The 22,931-nt window shown below is 36.9% G+C and overlaps 1 protein-coding gene across 5 annotated transcripts in view; it reads right to left on the bottom strand.

Annotated features, from left to right (window-relative positions):
- VPS13B (vacuolar protein sorting 13 homolog B) overlaps positions 1–22,931 on the bottom strand; it is a 778,183-nt gene that overhangs the window by 96,392 nt on the left and 658,860 nt on the right. For all 5 annotated transcript variants that reach the window (XM_029222782.1, XM_029222780.1, XM_029222779.1 and 2 more), the window contains 2 exons: positions 10,305–10,501; positions 505–686 (listed from right to left, as the gene is read on the bottom strand). In XM_029222782.1, the coding sequence (XP_029078615.1) occupies positions 505–686; positions 10,305–10,501 (379 nt within the window). The remainder of the gene's footprint in view (positions 1–504; positions 687–10,304; positions 10,502–22,931) is intronic.

Consider the following 22,931-nt stretch of genomic DNA (forward strand, 5'->3'; position numbering starts at 1 on the left):
TCTTCTACCTTATAAACTTGTAAAAATGCTAGTCTTTTAAATTATTGGAGAATTTGCCCATTTTTTGTAGAAGGTTTTTGTACTTTCAAGATAAGGTAATATCAAGTACTTTTGGAAACTATATGCCATCCATGTAATGGCTCATAAGATAGGAAAAAAACAGATGTATTTCTTTCAAAAAGATCATAATTGGAGTAACAGTAAAACCTGCAATTTTTGTAACTTCCTTGAAAATTCTCATTAGGAAGTGTGCAAAATCATGGCAATTCAATATAACTGGTACCCTATATAACAGGTCCATAGGATGGTTCAAATGTAAGGGGGACACCTATCATACGAAATCAGCTTCAGAATAACTTTGCTGGTGCTTACTGTTAGAGAGATGAATGCTGCTTCTAAAAGTTTCCTCCACCTTGTGAGTGGTGGTCAGTAGGGAAGGAGTTTTGTGCAGGGATAAAACAATAAGTATTACGTGAATGTTATTCTGATGCTAAAATAGAGTACCTGTGCCTAGTTGATCAAGGTGATGACAAAAATGGAACTCCAGGTGAGCAAACTGGAAGGAAACGCCAAGAGATGGGACAAACCATGGCGTAAAACAGGAGTCAACTCTGGTACAGGCAGCCAGGGCTGTTGGAGTTACAAGTTGGTCACAAGTGCTTTGAGAACCAGATTCACTTGCAGAGCTGTGGGAGATAATTAATAAAATAAGTTCAATAACCTAAATTTCCCAACATCATATAAATGAAATGTCTTTCTATAGGGGTTTTTAAAGCTAGCTCCCATAATCCATAGTCAATGTTCTCATCAAATCTTCCATATTTGCTCACATAAGTCGTTTTAAAAAATTAAGTTCTGAGGCTTCCCTGGTGGTGCAGTGGTTAAGAATCTGCCTGCCAATGCAGGCGACACGGGTTCGAGCCCTGGTCCGGGAAGATCCCACATGCGGCAGAGCAAGTAAGCCCGTGAGCCACAACTACTGAGCCTGCACTCTAGAGCCCACGAGCCACAATTACTGAAGCCCATGTGCCTACAGCCTGTGCTCCGCAACAAGAGAAGCCACCGCAATGAGAAGCCCGTGCAACACAACAAAGAGTAGCCCCCACTCGCCACAACTAGAGAAAGCCCGTGCACAGCAATGAAGACCCAATGCAGCCAAAAATAAATAAATTAAATAAATTAATTAAAAAAATTAAGTTCTTGCTGATTATTCTCTATGAGTTATTAGCAGAAAAATTTTGAAGGATTCCTGAAACCCCAGGCCATGTTGACCTCCAACCCAATTTTCTTCCATCCACATTTCACTTAAACTAATATGAGAACAAGTTGTCCGTAAGTTAAGACTAACACAATTCAGAGTATGACTCTGCTGTTCAAAAAACCCAATATTTTCAGTGTCACCATAAATCTTTCTTTTGTTTTACTTCTCCAGGTCATCCACATCCATATTCCCATATGAGTTAGCCAATACTCTTTATTGACTACCTACTGCATACTGTATTAGGTGCCATAAAAGTTATGACCATGTCCAGAAGAACCAAGGCTCCATGGACAATTACACCACATGTGTCCTCTCTTTACTTGTCCATCCTCCCAACACCATTTTATACCAGTAAAAGTCAATTAAAATAAATAGTGAAGGCATCTGTAGGAGGGAAGAAATTTGTACATAGCAGCTGCTGGTGTGCATGGGAAACATGCAGCCTAGCTGCCTTCCCCTCAATGCTAGTAGAAGCATGAGACCTGGGGATTGGGAGGGGCCAAGGTGCATTCTGCTAATTGTGGATCACTAAACAGATGCTGCCCTATTCCCCCTTACTGTCTTCCACCCTCTTTTTTCCAAATCTGAAATTTGCTCTACAGCTATGGTAGCCTGGCTCCCAAATCCATGAGGAGCCTAGAGAAGAAACAATGGTTTATAGTATCCTAGGGAGAACTATGACAAGAAAAACTAAAGAAATAAATCCTTGGTTTTCAAAGAATTCCCAGTCTAACTGGTGATATAAAATATGTAGATGTTTACAAACGTTATAAAACAGAACAACCAACAAGGAGTAGGCAAGTAGGAAGTGCTGCCAGAGTGGAAATACAAGAGGAAGTCAGAATGGCACAGGGTGAATCATGTGGGATTTGCAGAGTGTGAATCTTCAGCTGAGTTTTGAAAGAGGTTGTGAAAAGGCTGGTGAAAATGAAAGCTAGGTTTACTGAATATTTAACTTCAAGGTGTTTATAGTTATGTGGTGGTATTTACCGCAACGTTAGAAAAACTCCACTGCATGCAAAGAAAACACAACTCTGGGGCACTATGTTTCTGATGAAACGTTATGCATGAAAATGCAGCTAGGTGTATTTTTAAAACTTCTATAAATGGGTATACTAATCCAAATAGCTTTCTAGGAATTTATCTGTGGAGTTACAAATAAAGATCTCATTTAAAATAAACGACAAGGTCCTACTGTATAGCATAGGGAGCTATATTCAATATCTTGTAATAACCTATACCGGAAAATAATATGAAAACATGTGTGTATGTATATGTATGTGTGTGTGTGTGTATATATGTGTGTGTGTATATATATATATATATATATATATATATATATATATATACACATTTTATAACTGACTTACTTTGCTATACATCAGAAACTAACACAACATGGTAAATCAACTATACTTCAATTAAAAAAATTAAAGTTAAAAAAAGATCTTATTGGCAAGGTAAAATTAAAACTTATATTTATTCAGAAAGACCAAACTGTATTAGTTGTACGTGTGTTTTAGAAAGAAGATACTTTTTTTTTTTTTTTTTGCAGTACACGGGTCTCTCATTGTTGTGGCCTCTCCCGTTGCGGAGCACAGGCTCCGGATGCGCAGGCTCAGCGGCCATGGCTCACGGGCCCAGCAGCTCCGCGGCATGTGGGATCTTCCCGGACCGGGGCACGAACCTGCGTCCCCTGCATTGGCAGGTGGACTCTCAACCACTGAGCCACCAGGGAAGCCCTGTATGTGTGTTTTACACATATGAAATCTCTCCCTTATAATACTTTAAGAAGTTGTTAAAAATAGGGTATAGCGTTAGTCAAAATATTAAAAATCCAGGTGAGAGTACTTTGAGATCAGTTTTAAAACAGTAAGTACAAAATTTGAGGTGTTTATCTGAAGAATTTCTCTGTCAACTGCAATTTTTGACACTCTTGAGATTTTCCAAGATTTACTTTTCTCTCTCTTGAGAGTAGCAAATTCTGCAACATGTTGAAAAAGGTTGCTAAGACGTCACAAATAAGTGCGTGTCAAAATTTTATTTATAACAAATTGATTGATTTTTCACTTTTCCTAAATTAAATGTACAAATCAATGGTTAAAAGATATTTTTAGGTCTATATAGTAACTCCTAACATATATATTCAAGTGGTCAGCACTCTTTCCATCTTGAAATCCTGACTAAAATGTTACTAGATTAATCTATATTTAAAAAGTTAGAGTTTTATTTAAAATTGGAGTTATATCAAAATTAAAATGTGTTAAACACAAAATTAATATGGTATATGCACATGAAATGCTTTATATTTTGAATCAGTAAATTTATAGTTTTTTGATATTCAACTTAATTTGATCATCACTATACACTATAAAAGTAGCATATGCATGTTTACCTTTTACATAAGGATTAAAAATATCTAACTATGATAGAGCTAAACAGTCATAAAGATGAGAACAATGACCCTGCTAGGGACACTTATAGCAACTACATTTATATCATTTCCTTAATTAAGTACAATGGACTTCGATCTGATCCAGATATCAAAAGGAAAAACATAATTCATGCGATGTGTAATAATCAGAAATGGAAAAGTAAAGATGGCTCCAAGGAGCAAAACCTTTCAAATAGTAATACATAGAACTCAAGATTCAGTAGTTAGTTCAAATATCAATAAGTTCCTAATGGAAATTCAAATTTTTAGAATAGAGGAAATATTCTAAAGAGTAGAAAGTATGGCAGGAGTTTTACATATCCATACCTTCATTTTAGCCAAAGGGACTTATTTACTGTCCTGGGTGACCCATAGAAGGGTATCAATTCCTTTAAACAAGGAGTGTTTTAGTAAGTTTAGATCTTGATTGATCCACAGGCACTGCGGGGACCCAGGCATAATCCTTAAAGATTCACCCCTGGATGTCACCCCTATAGCTCTGCAGGTATCCAACAGTGATCTGACTTGATTGATAAAGCCTTGGGCTTTTCTCTGTATCCCTCTGTGGTAATAAGAGTTTTATAATATAGCATAGAGATTAAGCAGAGAATGATTGAGGTAAGAAAACCGAGATGAAAATGCTTGCACTGCTTCCACTTACACTGTAATCATGGGCAAATTATTTCATCTAGCTAAACGTGTTTTCTCATCTGTAAAGTAACTATAGTAATTGGACTTACTTTTTGAGTATTAAAGGAGGTACTACATAGAAACTGCTTAGCATAATGTCTATCACTCCATAAGAGAAAAAAAAATCTCATCCCTCTTTTCCTGGTTGGCAAACAGGGTGCCGTACTGGTTACTTAGTTTAATGTCAGTTGCTGGTGATTACCTTTAGCTCCCAAGAGGGATCTGACAATATCACACTGTCATTCATCCCAGTGTGGCACTGTTTCTCAACATTGGTTCACCTAAACTCTCCGCTGCCTACTGCAAAAACACTGTCCTGTCCATCCTGGGAGAGCACCGCATGGAGGAGAGAAGACAAGGGACGATGTGTGTGCCTGCTACACCATGTTCTCTCTACACCTTAGATCTGTCTTTTTTGGGGAATGTTTTAACTCTAACTGCAAATAAGAAATACACCTCTGTTGTAACCTAGTACAGCTATAAAATAGCGGGGGGGAGGTTACTGAAAATAGTTTTTAAATTGTGGTAAAATACACATAACTTAAAATTCACTGTTTTAACCAGTTAAAAGTGTACAGTTCAGTGGCATTAAGTACATTCACATTGTTGTGCAACTAACATCATCGTCCATCTTCAGAACTTTTTCATCTTCCCAAACTGAAAGTCCATACCCATTAAACAATTTTCCTCTCCCTCATCTCCTGGCAATCACCATTCTACTTTTGTCTTTATAAATTTGACTAGTCTTGGTATCTCATATAAGTGGAATTATACAGTATTTGTCCTTTTCACATTGATAGTTTCTATTTTATTTAAAAAATTCCATCAACAGATGAATGGATAAAGAAGATGTAGTATATATACACAATGGGATATTACTCAGCCATAAAAATGAGTGAAATAATGCCATTTGCAGCAACATGGATGTAGCTAGAGATTATCATATTAAGTGAAGTAAGTCAGCCAGACAAGGACAAATCATATATCACTTATATGTGGAATCTAAAAAAAAAATGATATAAATGAACTTATTTACAAAACAGAAATAGACTCACAGAAATAGAAAACAAACTTACGGTTACCAAGAGGGATAGTGGGGGCTGGGTTGGGGAAGGGATAAATTAAGAGTTTGGGATTAGTAGATACAAACTACTACATATAAAATAGATAAGCAGGGCTTCCCTGGTGGCGCAGTGGTTAAGAATCCGCCTGCCAATTTAGGGGACATGGGTTCGAGCCCTGGTCCGGGAAGATCTCACATGCCAGAGCAACTAAGCCCGTGCGCCGCACCTACTGAGCCTGTGCTCTAGAGCCTGCGAGCCACAACTACTGAGCCCGCGTGCTGCAACTACTGAAGTCCGTGTGCCTAGAGCCCGTGCTCTGCAACAAGAGGAGCCACCGCGATGAGGAGCCCATTCACTGCAACGAAGAGTAGCCCCCACTTGCCACAACTAGAGAAAGCCCATGTGCAGCAACGAAGACCCAACACAGCCAAAAATAAATAAATAAATTTAAAAAAATTAAAATAGATAAGCAACAAGGACCTACTGTATAGCACAGGGAACTACTGTCAATACCTTGTAACAAGGTGGCAAAGCAGTTCCAAACGTCAAGATTGTTGTCTGAATGGTTTATGAAAGTCAAAAGGTTAAAAAAATGGTACCCAGCAAATTTAGGTACATCTAAAAGTACAGATCCAAGTAGCCAAATGGAGGCAAACAATATCTAGAGGCCACAGTGACCGTCTGGTAGGAGAAAGTTCAACCAGTGAGGAGAAAGGAAATGATCCAGGGACTTTACCATCACAACGCTCTTCCTCTGATTCCTGCACTGGCTATACACACAAGAATGAAGGTTTGGTAAATAAAAAGCATCTCTTCCTCACATACATAAAAAACTGTGGACCACTGTCTCAAAGATCACTAAATATGAGTGGACAGCGACTTACAGGATCTTTAGGGAGAAGGAGAAAATCTTATTTTTTTTATTTGGCACTCTAAAAAACTCAACAGAGTTTCCATTTTCATCACATGAAGAAAGAGCCACACACTTCTTTTTCCAGGATGCCTTCCTTCTATGAACCAACGTTTTGTGGGTGGGGATAAAAAGTCCTTGTAAGCAATCTACTCTCACGTTTTAACATTGTGAGAAAGTGACCATGTAATATGGACAAAACCACCAAAGACTCGTCACAGGTAAACAGCTTAGCATTATCATCAAACAATTTGTCATAAAGTTAACTGGACATATATATCAAGATCTTCACAGCTATTACTGTGTAACACAATAATTGCCTGTAACTTGTGACTTTAGATAGTCACGTACTTCTGGAGTTAGCCATTTGGGGTGAGGGTAAGAGGTGGAAACAAAGCAGAAAGTTGTTCTGGTCCACCAGAAGACATCTGGTTGATACCAAACTCAGGGAACCTAGTAGAGTGGCCCAAAGCCTGAGAGTTGGGCCCACCAGCCATTTCTCATCTTTCCGCCTAGGTCCCATCACTAGGTAAGAAACTGTAAATTCCAAATACAGCGTGTGCTTGCTGGCTATCTTGTTTGCTCTCTAAATCCACTTTCTACCCCTCCCCATCCTCTTCTCTGCCCCTGACTGTATCAACAAGCTGCTTTGTCCTTGGCTTGTCTTTTGGTTCGGCCAGTGGAAGGTGCCCAAGGGAGATCAGAAGGTGTGAAGAGAGTGGCGGAAGGACTCATATTCTCCTGGCTCCTTCTTAGCCACGTCTCTGCACATTGTTGGTCCCTCCACCAAAAACAGCTACAACCACCCACTCTGGGTTAGTTTTGGTAATGGCTCTATTACCTGGCTCTTTCAGGACTAAGAGTGGGATGGTTCCCGATGGTTTCTAGCCTCAGGGTACTCTCCTATCCCTTCACCTTGCCAACACTTTTGTAAATAGTCTTTACAGTAAACTCTCCTCAGTTAACCAGTCTGAGTGTGCTGTCTGTTTCTTGTCAGGACCTACTGGGAAAAGGGGTTTATTTAGGCTTCAGCAGTGGGCAGTGGGGGTGGGCAAATACATACATGCTGAGATTAAAAATAAATAGCTGAAATGGATACCCTGATCAGGGCTTAAAGGCTGTATCTCTTGCTTCAGTCCAGTGCACCACAAATAGAAAGAAAACTCTACTAAAGTTCAGTACTATTGTGGAAACTAAGCTTAAGTTACTCTCCTTCCAATGCTACCTTGAAAAAAACAACAGTTACCCATCATTCATTTTCATATGATCAAGCAAACCATTAATTAAAGATAGTAGAAAATAATTATTACAGATACACGGGGATTGAATTAAAGATAATATGCCTGTATGGGATAAACAGACCAAGGTTTAAGAGAGTGAATCTTTGGTCTCCAGTCCTTTGTATCGAAGGCTACCTGCCACCCCTCAGACTGGTTAGCTCCTACCCATTCCTTAAGGCCTCAGCGTAGAAATCAGTTTCTCAGGGCCAAACCGCTAGTTGGTGATGGAGCCAGGACTTAAACCCAGGTCTGCTAACTTGAAAATCCCTAATAAATAGTGCTTCTATTTACATACACACAGTGATGCCATTACCACTAAATATCCTACACTGTTGCACTTTTGACAACTGTGGGCAAGATGCTTTATTTTTTAGATTAAGCTTCATGGGACCTATACTTACGAACTTTCTTCCAGTAATGTACAACAGTCTGATGCATATCCTTCTCAAACCATAAATATTATTTAAGATACGATAATCTCTAATCATAAAAGTGTCAGGTTTTTATCCAGTTTTAGATTTCTCATGACAGAATATACTGGATCTAACTATGTGAAATGTCGACATATCATCAAAGCACTGATGTTTTCCTTCAAGAAATTGGATGAAATTTATTTACTGTTCTCTTTGAAAAATGTCTTAATAGTGTTTTATTATGTTGATTTTTAAACCAGCTCTTTAAATTTAATTTCACTAATATCAATTTCTACCTGAAAAATGCTTAATGTCGAACAATTTAAAGCAAGATCAATTGTGAAATATTAGGCAAGTTGAAAAATCCAAGGTGAGGACAAAAGATCTGTGATTACAATGTCGAAAGCTTGGTGAAAAACTGCCTAAATTTGACTGTCTGCATAAATTTCCATTCCCTAAATGTTCCACATTTCTGCAGTGCTAAGCTTACCACAAAGTGATTTTTATGAATGTTTCAGATTCAGAGGAATTAACCTTGTCCAAAATGCTTCTTTCAATGATGAAAATGCATTCTTTGATAATTAGAATCAAGAAATGATTTCTAACTTGATACTAATAATGAAACTCAGATTTAAAAAAAATTCATTACCCATAGCTCTGTTTTCTGAGATTTCCTGGTTTCTGACTAGGTAACCTATGCTTAGAATAGGCAATCTTTCTATCCATCTGCTAACTCCTCCCAGGATGGGTGTTCTTTTCACTGCTGCATTTCATATAGGTAAAATCAAGACCCCACTCCTCTAATATATTTTCACCAGTCATACATTACTAGGTAATATACTGGGAAGGCAATTATTTTTAAAGAGCCCAAATGACCTAGAAATAGAAATCATAAAGTAAAAAACACATTATTATTAAGCATACAAAGTAATCAACGAAAAAGACTGTGATGCTACAGACTAATGTGAACAGAGGATATCTCGGTGTGATATGATGATGGGTGGTATTATTTTATTTATTTCCCAGATGTTCTTCAATGAACATATATTACTATTAACTACAAAAAGAGAAAGCATTCACAACTATCTATAATATAAAACAGGAATTAGAATACAAAATGGTGTGCTATGATTATAACCCTGTAAAGGCATACAATGATGGGCAAAAACAAAGGTAACAAAAAAGAGAAAACAGTTCAATCACAGGGTGTTGGAACGGTGGATGTTTTTTTCTTTTTGTTAGTGTCAAAATGTTGTTTGGGGGAAAAAAAGGAGGGTGGATTATATACAAAGAATAAGATAATGCTAGAGCAAACTCGTCAGGAGAATTAGAAGGTAGGACGTTGAAAGTGATGGGCAGCAAGATAGGCACAGGCCCATAGTACACATATCATATGACCCAAAAAACTGTTCCATTGATGGTGATTTAGTTTCTTTTTCTTGTCATTTAGGGGAGCATGAACAGAAAGACATAATAAGGATATGTAAACTAGAAGGAGCACTTGAAGAATAAATTGCTGGAGTCATTTTTTCTCTACTCTAAGTTAGTGGATGTATTAAGCAGGCAAATACTGGAAATAGGGACAATCTGGCCCTGTTTTGTCACTAACCAGATATCCTGTAGGAGGTGTGGAACAGGAAGTTCTGGGGACACGATTCAGAATACCTGAAGTCTATAGCTCTAGAGATACATTATAGTCAAATAGACTCAAGAGCTGAATAAAACTTTGGCTATCTGAAATCTTGAGTATAAATTATTTTGGTTAGTCAAGTTTTCCTAATGTCTGGAGGTCTTTTAAAGTTTTTTAAAAAAACCCTTAAGAAGGAAGTAGTTCCAAAAGGAAGGAGACAATTCAATTTACTTAACGTTTCTTTTAATGCCCCAGGGTTAACATTTACACATATTGATGACTGTGTCATTAAGAGTCTATTGAAGTGTGTATGGCTCTTTTCCTCTATACTTTTTAGCTCAGGATAACTGGATTTTTTTTTTTTGAAGTTTGTTTTTTGCTCTTTTTTCCTTTTATATTTAAGGAACAGGTTCTCAGAGCTCACAGTAACAGGAATTTTAGTACACAGACTTTGAAACATCAGCTTCTATCTCGCTTCCTGGTTCTCATCTGTAGTTAAGACAGATGCAGCTGTTAGAGAGCTGCGATATAGCTAAGTGAGGGGACACTAGATAAGATGACTTGATGATTGTTTCCTAGTATAATGCCACTATTTCATTTTTCACTTTGTTCACTGAGTTACCTTTGGTCATCAGCTCCATTTTGGCTGCTGTTCAAAACAATTCTCCAAAGATCCGAGGATACCAGTTTCTTCTGGTCATTCACAAGATTGATATCTGGCAATTGCAGTTCACAAACTTTGCTTTCAGACAGACTAAATTCTCGAAATGCAACAAAAACCTTCTGGAGTTCATCCCAGTATTCCAAACTACAAGGAATCTATATTAAAAGAAAGAAGATTTTAGAAGATGCAAACAGAAATGATGTTTCTGTATTTGTTGACATGCAACTTGAATCTTCATAAAAGTTATAACATTAATGAGACTTTTAAAAAGGGGATACACTTGTAAAGGACAGTACTTTAGGATTTCTTTTCATAGTTATATTCATCCTGTTTACCTACTTTATTTCAAAAGACTCATTCAAGAATAATATGTGGAAACAGTCAAGAAAGTTTTTAAATAAAGGAGAAAGAGTGGAGAACAAATTCTACCAGATGGTAAGTCTATTATAAAGCTACACTAATTAAAATTAAAAGATAAGGTTGGAGTAGTAACATACAAATAGATTAGAAGAAGAAAAAAATAATAATATGTAAGTACAGATAAATTTTAGTATGTGATGAAGGTACCATTTCAAACAATTATGGGAAGGATGGGAAATGAGGTTGCAAGAACTGGTTAGCCATTTGGTAAAACCAAAGTGGGTCCCTACATCATTCCTATATGTAAGTAAATTCCAAAAGGATCAAAATATTAAAGGCTAAAAACTGAAAACATAAGAGAAAAAATCAGTTAATATTTTTATCATAATAGGGTAGCCTTTTCTGTGTATGGCATGAAACCCGCGGATGGTAAAAGAAACAACAAACAAACCAACCTCACAACTGATAACATCAGAATTAATAAAAAGCAAGGTTAGGATAAAACAGGTAATAGTTAATGACAGATCTACAAATACTTGTTGTGAGAGCAGAGAGCTCCTACAAATCAATGAGAAAATGATTAAGTAAGCACATAGAAAAACAAGCAAAGGCAGTTGTTGCAAGAGGCCCTGAACGTCCCTGCATGTTCTTGCCAGGTATGTAAAGGATGCAAGGCCCTGAAAGCTGTTAACAGGGACCATTTCCCAGGTTCTGTTTGCAGAAAGTATCTCTGAGTGATGAGGTAAAGTTTCTTTCCAGGACAAAGAGCAGACTTGCTGTAAAAGAGGTTGATTTGACAAGCTCCATGTTCCATGCTGTGCCATTTATCTACTGCATGCAGAGCATCCCCCTGGGGGCCCTTCTGCATCGCCCTTGTGGGACTTGGGGGCAAGAGAAACCAATGCAAACATGATGCACACACTGTTTGCTGTGCCACGAGCAATAATATTCTTCGTTTCTGACCCAAAAGTCTAATATATTCTGTCAGTATCCATAAAACATTAGCTTGCATAAGGTAAAATCCCAGATTCTGACAAGAAAAGATATAACCAGCCAGTAAACATGCAAAGATACTCAACTTCACTAATACTTACATAAGTTCAAATTAAAGCAATAATGTAGTATTTTTATTTATTAATCTGGAAGTTTGAAAAGACTGACATTTCCAATTTCTGTAGAGGTGTGGGAAAAGCATTTCTACCCATTATTTTTGAAGAATAATTTGGCAATATCTATTAAATGCTTGGAAGGATACATCTAAGAATTTGTTTTACAGATATTCCAATACAAGTGTGTGTGTGTGTGTGTGTGTGTGTGTGTGTACGTATGTGTGTTTACTTCAGTACTGTATTAGTAAGAAATTGGAAAAATACAAATATCCATCAATATGGAATTAAATATAACATGCAGATCTATAGAATGGAATCTGTACAGCCGTTAAAATGAATAAGGAATACCTATATATACTAACACAAAAGACACTCAAGATATATTATTAACTTAAAAAAAATTAAGCTTCAAAATAGAACATGTGGGTTGATCCCATTTGTCTTAAAAAAAAAAAAAAAGGACTGGGCTCAGATGTGTCTCCTCTTTTGGAAGCATTTCCTAATTATGACCATTCTCAGAACTGGTCACTGCCTCTCTTGTGTCACTTCCATATCTAACTTACTCCTCTATCATAGAAGTCACTACATTTCGCCATTCCTTATTTGCATGTTTGTCTCCTTTAGTTGACTCTGTGATCCTTAAGGCAAAAATGGCATATTATTTTAAAAAATATTAGCATCAAACAGTTTTTGGAACATAACAGGATATTAATAAAAGCTTCCTGAATGAATACATTTCTCCTTAACCTTCCTTTCCTAAATAAGTGATTCTAAATCTTTGAATGGGAATAAATTTTACCTCCACCTATAACAGTTTCTTTTCCTTAAATGGGGACTTGAGCATCCATGTATGGCAACGTGCTAAATGGAAGAAAGGGGCACAAAATGGATATGCATAAGAGGCTAACATTGTGATGAAACAGAGCATATGTTTCGTTTTGGTTAGTGATAAGGACAAGTGACATATCCATAAATTCTACTTTTAGCCACCATTTCTTGAAATTCTCCCTCTTCTGCTTTCCATGACATACATTTTTCTAACTTTCCCCTCTCTGGGTCTTTGTTCCTATACTGTCTCTCAGCCTCAAATACCCGTAGAATCCCTGGTTTCTCACTGTCTAATGTTTAAATCTTTCCCATCTATCAAGGTCCAAATGAAATACCACCTTTCTTTGAGCCTTTTCACCTCCCAGATGGAGAAATGCTTTCCCTTTTCTGAACTCCAATAGTTTTTAAAAATGGGAATCTGTTTCATAGCTCTTATCACTATACACCTCATGTTACAGTTATTTCTATATATGACATTTTCGCTGGTAGACACATTCCTTGAGGGAATGATTTCCATTTGGCTAAGCTTTGGATTTTCACAGAACCTGGCAAACTGTATACACTGAATGTTCAAAAAAAGTTGCTGAATGAATGAATGAATAATTCATGAATGAACAAATACACATATCCTGGGTGAGTCAGTCCATCTATGGCACATTAAAAATTCTCCACAAAGAAGTATAGAAGATTAAAGCATAAACTTTGGAGTTATACCTAATGGGGTTCAATTTCTAGTTCCATTAGCTATGAGTTCTTGGGTAAATTAATTTTTCTAACATCAGTACTCATATCCCTAAAAAGGGGATAATAACAGAACTATCTCATGAATTGTTGTGAGGATTAAAAGAGACAAAGCCTTCCATTTAATACCACATAATAAAAGCTTAAGAAATGTTAGTTACTAATTATTTATCCTTCTCATGCTCAAAGAACACTTCTGAAGCTTGGGTATTGTTAAAAGAATCAGGTAGGTTGTGAATAAGAGTCCTGCTTGTTAGATGTCTTAACAATGGGTTGGACCTGTGGGAAGAAAATAATAAACCTTGAGCCTGGATGTTCAGGAACCTTGTAATCAGAGTTCAATATGGTTTTCTGCTGCATATCTATTAAAATATTTCCCTGTATGTTGTCTATTACTTGAGAGATAAAGGAACATCTCCTTGCCTATCTCCTTTCTAGACTGCCAGGAAGTCAGTCCTTTAGCTTAAGAAAGTCATAAGTAGAAATGGATAAGATATGGGAAGTGGGGTGAGACACATAAGAATCTCATGGGAGAGGGCAAATGAGTTTAGAAAAGCGTATTTAACATACCTATCTTTTTTTTTAATTAGTAACAAATTAACAGAATGTAAAGTTCAAAAATCATCTTCTTGGTAGAGAGGTTACACAGCAAATAGGGTGAAAAAAAGACTTGTTTCTGGTATTGTCTCCAGAAGTTTTCCATTAAAATTAATGTACAATAGGGACTTCCCTAGTGGCTCAGTGGTTAAGAATCCGCCTGCCAATGCAGGGGACAAGGGTTCGAGCCCTGGTCTGGGAAGATCCCACATGCCGCGGGACAACTAAGCCCGTGCACCACAACTACTGAGCCCGTGCGCCACAACTACTGAAGCCCGCACGCCTAGAGCCTGTGTTCCACAACAAGAGAAGCCACCGCAATGAAAAGCCCACGCACCACAACGAAGAGTAGCCCCTGCTTCCTGCAACTAGAGAAAACCCATGCACAGCAATGAAGACCCAACGCAGGCAAAAATAAATAATTAGTTAAGAGAAAATTCATGTATAATAGCTTATGAAAATTGGCCGTCACGCTGGAAAGCAGAGTGAGGCCTTAAGAAAAAAGTACTAGCAAGTTTTGATGTACAGGAGACAGTTGGAATAAATCCATAATAAAAGGCAATGCAAGCTGGGAACCATTGTGGGAAGCCATTAGGTAGTTTAAGGGCAATGAAAGTAAACTGTACCAACACTGGGGCTTAGGCAAAGAGAAACTGTGAAAGTTCAAAAAGAGAGATTTGGAAGAAAGCCAAAGAAAAATTTTATTTAGTTCACAACTTTGTGTGAGGCTGGTTCTGAGGTTACATACTTCAATTGGAACATTCCAGGCTCCTTTCAAAATTTAGAAAACAATAGAGAACTACTATAGAAATACATCATAAAATATGTGTTACGTGTTTGTCAGGATTTTCCTTTATATGCCCTATTTCCCTTGGTTAATAAAGGGGTATTAATAAATGAAACTTCTGTTTAAAAAGTTTAAGATTGTATGTCTATAAGTGCATTTGCAAAAGTCACGTATTAATCCTTTCCCCCATGTTAAGAACATTTTTGTCCTCAAAACCTCAAAAGAAAAGCTGAAAACAACACTCAGTACAATTAGTATTTTAAAGGTAATTTTAGTCAACTGTCCACTGAAATATATATTGAGCCACAGGTTTATAAATCATATAGATATAATCTTTATTTTTAAAATTTCTCCAACATAAAAAAAATCTCTTGTTGGTATTACATTCACTTGGGATAAAATCCTGGCCCTGACCCTTAATCACTGCTCTATGACCTTGAGCACCTTATTTAATGACTCTGGGCCTCAGTTCCCTCATTTGTGAAATGTAGATAATAAAAACTAAATTATTTTAGTCCATGATAAGGATTTTGGACTTTATCTTAATGTCAATGAGATATCTTTGAAGGGTTTTAAGCAAAGAAGCAATGCTTAAAGTCAAATTTATGTTTTTAAAAGTTTCTGGATACTGTGTAGAGAATGTATTAAAAGAGAATGGGGCAAGCATGGATGTGAACAGACAATTAGGAGGCTAGGGCAGTGATCTGTGCTAGAAATGTAGATGGCTTATGGTATGGTTGGTGGCAATGGAGTGGTATGTGGGAGATTCTTGAGGAATAAAAATCTGTTGACTGATTAGATATAGGAGAGGGAGGTGTTAAGGATGACCCCCAGGTGTCTGACCCAAGCAACTGTATGGGTGCTGATGTCATTTACTTGGATGGGTAAGATTGATTTGTCCCATTGGGGAGTAGGTTTGTGGTGTCAGGTGGAAGAGGGGAGATCGTAAGTTCATTTTTAGACAAGCTGAGTTGGAGGCATCAGTGAGCCATCCAAGTGGAAATCTTGAGTATGGAGTTGGCTATTCTGGAGAGTTGGAGAGGGAGTTAACTGTGTTGATACATACCTGTAGACTCAACCACTTAGCCTTTCGTCAGGAGAGTGTAACGGAAAGAGAGAGAACAATGAAGTTTAGGGTACTTATTTGCAAGAAGGTGTTTTAAATGACGAATTAAGAAGGTAAAATGGTTGAAAGGGGATGTGAAAACAGAGTAAGCTGATGGATAGGGAGAAAGCAGAGAACTATGGATTTCTCTACGGTTTAATGAATGAGTGTACTGGGGCTTGCCGAATGAGCGGGCTGGAGAGATGGACAGACTGTGGCTAAGAGCAGGATGCTGGAATGACCGATTTAGGAGGTGGAGCAGCTTGGGATGCTGACAGGCTCCAGGGCTTGCATGTGGCAGTGGGCACTTAGACGGAGTGGCGCAGGAGGTCACTAGAGTGGGGAGCTGGGGTCTTGGCTGGGGCTCTCTCACATGGATGTCGACGGCAGTGAAGGAAAAGGCTGGAGGCCACCGGCTGAAGACTTCTGAGAATGAGGGCAGACGACCAAATACATAGCAGATGGCAACAACGAAGAGGGGTGAGGGTGATATAATTGGATGGAAGGAGTATCAAAAAAGCAGGAAGCCTTTACAGGAGGGGAGAAGAGTACAGGCAAGTGGCATAGGTGAGCAGCAGAGCACCTTATCTCCTGACCCTGAGGTAAAAACGATGTGGGAGAATAAACTGCTTCCACCTCAGGGCGGGTTACAGTGGTGTACAGAGTCTCAGGGGACAGCAGAATTTCATTTAAGGTGAAGAGGTAGAGGAAATTCTTGAAGAAGAGGCTGAGGTTTAGGGAAGTTCACTAGTCACAGAACAGGTGTTCCAGAGGGCTCAGTGGAAGGGTTTGGGAGGTAGAGGAGAAAGGAGTTTTGGTAAGGGAAGGAAAAAGGGATACAAATCAGTATCTAGGCAAGAGGGGCTAAATCTTACAGTTTGGGTAGTGACTAGAAAGAGGGAAGCGAGGCATGTGTTGGAATTAAGACCTCATTTAGGAGGGTAGGGACAACGGCTGTGGTTCTAAAAGTAGCCTACTGCTCCTTCCTGAGGCCTGGCTGCATTCCGTGTGTTCTCTGACAAGCATTCTTAACGAACTCCAGCTATTTCTCCAATAAACTCATAGCACAGAGTCAGGTACATGGTATATGCTCAATAAATAGTTTTAAAATTTATGAATGAAGATAGATGCTGAAAAAATAATCTTTTTTACAGCCTTCTATTCTAAAAAGGTTTTGTTCTATATACTGAGCTCTCCTTTCAAATTACTTTGCAATCACACCCACTTTTAACAAACTTTTCATTAGCTCACTAATCTTCCTTTGCCTTTCAGTCAGAGGTAGACACTGCCCAGCTAATCTCTGGTCTAGCAGTAACAGAATTAAACTCAAAATCTAACGCAGCCACATTGTGATTCATATGGCGGCAATTAATTCTTCTCAGGAATAAATCTGGGCTCTATTTTGTGTGATCTATTTAAAATAAGTTTATTTTGTGCTTTTAGGTTTGAAGGAGATGATGTGAATGATTTTTAGTTACATATCTATAACTGAGGATTTATTATTAATGCTTGCACTGAATAACTTGAAGGAAAGATGACTATTCCAAGAAAGTTTGGTTGCCAAAAATAGTTTAGAAAGCCTAAATATCTAGTACTGAGTCATGGGAAGTGGGAACAAGTAAATTGGTTTCACTGGAAAACATTCCACATGTAACACATGGTACATTTCAAATGACTGTCAAGATTATATATATTTTTATTACATTTTGTTTTCCTATCCATTATTTGACAGGACCTAAAAAATTAGCCAGCCATATATAATAAACTGTACTCTAAGCATATGTGGCCTCTGCATATGAATATATTTTAGGTTGTATATCTGCCAGTTGGTAAAAGCACATGTATTTTTGCATTTAAAATATGATTCCAAGATTTGTTTCCATTTGATGGCTAATTTGGGAAGATTTGCATGTGTGCTGGCCATTTAAAAATATTTTTGGTACAAAGAATATTTTGGCACTTAATTTGTTTTTATTATTTAATAGTACTGCCAAGACTATTAGCAGGGTTGCAACTGCCCATCTGCTTATAGATAAACAGGTCTGAATTCTTTGTCCAGGGACTGCTAAAGCTGGGCCATTGCCCCTTTGCCACCAAGCAACCTAAGAAAAGGATACAGAGGAAGTGTGTTCCCTGTATTCACATACATAATAAAGAGGTGGTAGTATTTAGCAAGTGATACATTCTATCAATCTGATTCAACTGTCCTTTCCTTTATATTATGAAGAAATAGAGAGCCTAGCTGACCGTGTAGGGCTGGTTAGTGAGCACAAAGCTGGAACTTCCATTCAGTAGTAAGTTATTAAGGCTAGGTTACATCAGAGGATACCATCTTTATCACTCCTCCCACTACATTTCCAGATTTCTCAGGGCACCAATTAACAGGTCAGTACAGTAGGGGTAAAACAGTTCGCTTTTCCATCATTATCCGTGATTTTGGTAGTAGCAGTAATAAAAATACTGATGGAAGCTGTGGTAGAAGAACAGCCTTTTACAATTTACAGACTGTTTTTGTATATTATCTTAGTGAGGAATACATTATTCCCATTTTATAGATAAGTGAACTGTGGCTTAAAGAAGTTAGGTAATATGTTCAAGGTTACACATTTAGTAAGTGGCTATAAATCCTTTGCTCCTTAAACTAATTACCTTTCGATTAAAGAAGAAAAATAGACTCCATAATGTATCATTTACAATTTCCAGTTTCAGTTTCTTTAAAGTGGATTCATAGAAATCTGAATGCAGAATACATTTTGACCCTTACCATTAATCCCAGTCATTTATAGTTACTTAATTTGGCAATTATTTTCTCTTTAGCTGCTTTTTCTTTCTTTCAGCACTTTGAATATGTTATCTCTCTGCCTCTGGTCTCCATGGTTGCTGATGAGAAATCAGCTGTTAATCTTACTGAGTATCCCTTACATATGATGAGCCACTTCTCTCTAGTTGCAGTCAGTGTGGTTTTTTTTTTTTTTTTTTTTTTTGGATAGGTTGATTGTTTGGTATGGAAATCTTTGAGTTTCTTCTACATGGAGTTCATTGAACTTCCTGGATGTGCAGACTAATGTTTTTAATTAAATTTTGGAAATGTTCAGCCATTAGCTTTTCAAATAGTCTTTATTCTCCTTTCTCTCCTTTCCTTCTAGGCCTCCCCTCACGCACATATTGGTACACTTGATGGTATTCCACAGTCTCTAATGCTCTGGTCACTTGTCTTCATTCTTTTATCTTTCTGTTTTCAACACTCAATAATCTCAGTTGACCTATCTTTAAATTCACTGCTTCCTTCTTCTGACTGCTCAAATCTGCTATTGAGCCCCTCTAGTAAATTTTTCATTTCACTTTTTATACTTTTCAACTCTGGGATTTCTTTTTCTTTTTCTTTACAATTTCTATCTTTTTATTGATACTCTCTATTTGGTGAGACATCATTCTCATATTTCCCTTTAGTCCTTTAGACAAGGCTTTCTTTAGGTTTTTTTGAACATATTCAAAATAGACAGTTCAAGTCTGTCTAGTGAGGTCAACATCTGGGCATCTTAGGGACAGTTACTATTGATTACTTTTTTCCTCTGTATATGGGTCAGACTTTGTTTCTTTGCAGAGCACATACTTTTTTGTTGGAAAGTGGAGATTATAAATGATATACAATTTTATTATATTAATAAATATTAACTATATTACTATTATTATATTATTAATAAATAATGGCAACTGTGGAAATCAGACTCCCTTCCCCAGGGCTTCTTGTCATTGATATTTGTTCTCCTTTTTTTGTTGTTGTTGTTACTAACATTTATGAATTAATTCTAAAAAGTCTGTTTTCTTTATATGTGGCCACTGAAGTCTCTACTTGGTGAGCTTAGTGGTCAGCTAATAATTAGACAGAGATTTCCTTAAAGGCCTGGAAACAAGTATACCCAGTCTCTGCTGAGGGGCTCTATGTGCCTATTAAGGCATGCCCTCAACTCTCCCCTGGCCTTCCCTTCCTGCTTGTGCAGGGCCTTAAGGTCAGCCTGAGGTGAGAGCACAGGGCATTCTTAGGTCATTCTTAGCATGTGCAGAGCTTGGGGTAAGTGCACAGATTTATGCATGTACATATTCTCCTAGTTTCCCAGGAATCTGTTGGAACTTTTCAAAGTCTGTGTGGACATCTCATTCCCCAGCTCTTCCTTTTGAGCCTTTTGTTTAGCTTTACAGTTTTCTGTTATCCACTGCCTCAAGTATCGATTTCTTCGAATTCTTTCTGACCTACACCCTTGGGTGGGAAAAGGGTTTTTCACACTGGAACATTCCTAGTTGATAACTTTTGAAAGAGTTAATTGTTGTAAAACCCTTATTTTGTTAACAGAAAGTTATTTTATCTCATTAAGCAAGTAAAAGGATACACTACATTTATCACAATGTCAAAGTAGTGATAAGACCAAATATATTCCCCAGTGGGGAATGCACTAGAAAAATTAGAGGTAGATAAAGAGTTTTTAATTGATGACTAGAGAGTAGGTAAGTGGATAGTTAAAATATAGAATGTGAGGTCTGAGCATAAAATAGTGGATTGATTGGTGACTGAAAGAGACAATGTATATATATATTGTATCATTACATAAACTAGGATAATTTATTATATATTATTTACAATTTATTATATATTTATTATATATTATTATAGAACTTAGAATAAATGGACATCTATGTATTACTATAGAAATTAAGATACGTAAAGAGCAATATAAACATTAAAACCTAACAAGGTAAAAAACCAGCTTTGCCTCTGCAAATACAGATGTGGTTTCTATTTATGATTATTACTGGACCTAAGTAACTGTCCTTTTAAACATGAAGAACATTTTTACAATCAATTATTTATAAGAACAAAAAAAATATTTATAAGAGGAGAAACATATTCATCACACAAAACAAAAGCAACTGAGTAGAGATACTTTTCAATAGTTAATTAAAAATAAAATGTATTCTAATAGCAGCATGTCAGTTTTCTATGCTTCTACTTCAAAGTATAAACCTACCATTTAATAATGGCATAAAATACAAATATGTATATAATCTCAAATTTTTTAGCTTATAATACCAGTTTTTACATGTATCTGCTTTTTAGTTGATTTTGAAGAAGGAAAAGAAAAGCTTCTATACATCTTCAACTAATAGCAGTCATACAAAAAAAAAAGAAAACTTAAAATATTGGAACCAGTTGAGAAACCACAAGTATTCAAAATGCAGGAAATCATGATTTTATAACATTTTAATGTGATCTACTCTTGGGAAACAAAGTTAACCAAACCCTATTTCTGTACAGGAAATATTCCAGCGTACAGTTGTAATACATTGTGGTGAAGGGGTACAGCTGCAGATTTTTCACCTGTAATGCCCCACTGGTATTGTGGCTTACTGCATTGCATCAAGACTGCCTTCCTGTCCGGAAAACCTTCTAAGTACAAACAAGACTCTAAGTCCAGGTTTTATTTTCCCTTGGTATCAGAATATGGTAATTTAAGAGTCCTGAGAAATGCTTTTTTAGCCTTTAAAAGGAAATGTGTAACATTCTTTTATTAGGATCTATGTTTGGGTTGGTTTTTCAAAAAACTTAACATATGACCCAGTTATCTTATCAATTTATCAAGCTACCAAGTTTCAAGCAAATGCAGGTGTGTAATATGACATCTTTCCAGATAATATTTTCCATAAAGACAAATAATAAAAATATATTAAGAACTTCTGAGTCAAAACTAACTTAGAGCAAGGGCAACTTTACTATTTTATGGTTTCTTTTTATGAGGCCACAAACCCTAAACTCACTACTGTGTTCTAGTGTCAGCTGTAACTGTTCAGGTATTTTACTCATCTGTATGGAATAGTCAAATGTACATAGTATGCTGTAAGGAACACTAATTGGGAATCAGGGGAACTTAATTCTAATCTAAATTTAGTTGCAAACTAGTTTTGTCGCCTTGACTTGAAGTCACATAACCAATATGAGCCTCAATACTCTTATCCATAAAAAATTCAGCAGATGGAATAAGACTACTCTAGCTCTTAAAACTCTAAAGTGATATATAAATATAGGACTTGCTTTTTTGCTTTATATTTTAGGAAGAAAGTTTATATTTTAAAGTGCATACTATGTGCTAAGATTTTCATTGTTTTATTCAATCTCAATGGTAATTCTTTAAGTTAGTAAGAGCATATCCATTATACAGATGAGGAAAATAAAGAAGGGTTAAACAACTTGCTAAGGACCTCAGTGGTAAGTTGCAGACCTGGGACTGTAGGATTCTAGAACCCAGGGAGCTCATTCACTTTATTATAATGACTTGCATATTTTAGTTACCTGATTGTGGCAGAGGTTCAAAAGCATGCAGCCTGACAAATAAGCAATGCTCATAAACCAAATACTTGTATTGTGATAATCTGCTATAAGATTGTTTTTAAAACTAAAAAAGTTAAGAATACAGTAATCACTGATAATTGCTCTTAACAACCCTTTGTAATAAGAAAAAACTATAGTACGGACAGGGTAACCCTTAATAATTGGGAAGAAGTCAACTGGGATTACAGAATAACTTTAAAAAATCTGAAAATACTTTAGAACAAAAAAGCTTGGAATATTTTATGAAGGCTTGTCATAAAGTTAAATGTTTAGATTGAGCAGTCAACAAATTTTGTCTGTGAAGGCTAGATGATGGCAAACACCGGAGGCTTCGCGTGCTATATGCTCTCTGCTGCAACTACTTGACTTCGCCTATTGCAGCATGTAAGCAGTATCTAAATGAGTATGTCTGTGCGCCAATAAAATTTTATTCACAAAAACAGGTGGTGGGCTGGATTTGGCTTGCAGGCTGTAATTTGCTGATTGCTTGATTAGATGAAAAGTGTTGCCCTCACAGAGGCCCTTTAGAGTATATGTCTCTTGGGAGATACTTTTCCACAGGTCTATCACATTTCCACATATCTTAGAAAAAGGCATTGTCTTTGCTCCAGATTATCTTTTCAAGTTCACTTCTATAGCAAACAGCTATGGAAGACAGAGACAGTGTCTGTCTGTC

Source organism: Monodon monoceros, unplaced genomic scaffold (genome assembly GCF_005190385.1).
Source record: "Monodon monoceros isolate NGI ecotype Baffin Bay Population unplaced genomic scaffold, NGI_Narwhal_1 Super_Scaffold_14, whole genome shotgun sequence".
NCBI classification, from domain to species: domain Eukaryota; kingdom Metazoa; phylum Chordata; class Mammalia; order Artiodactyla; family Monodontidae; genus Monodon; species Monodon monoceros.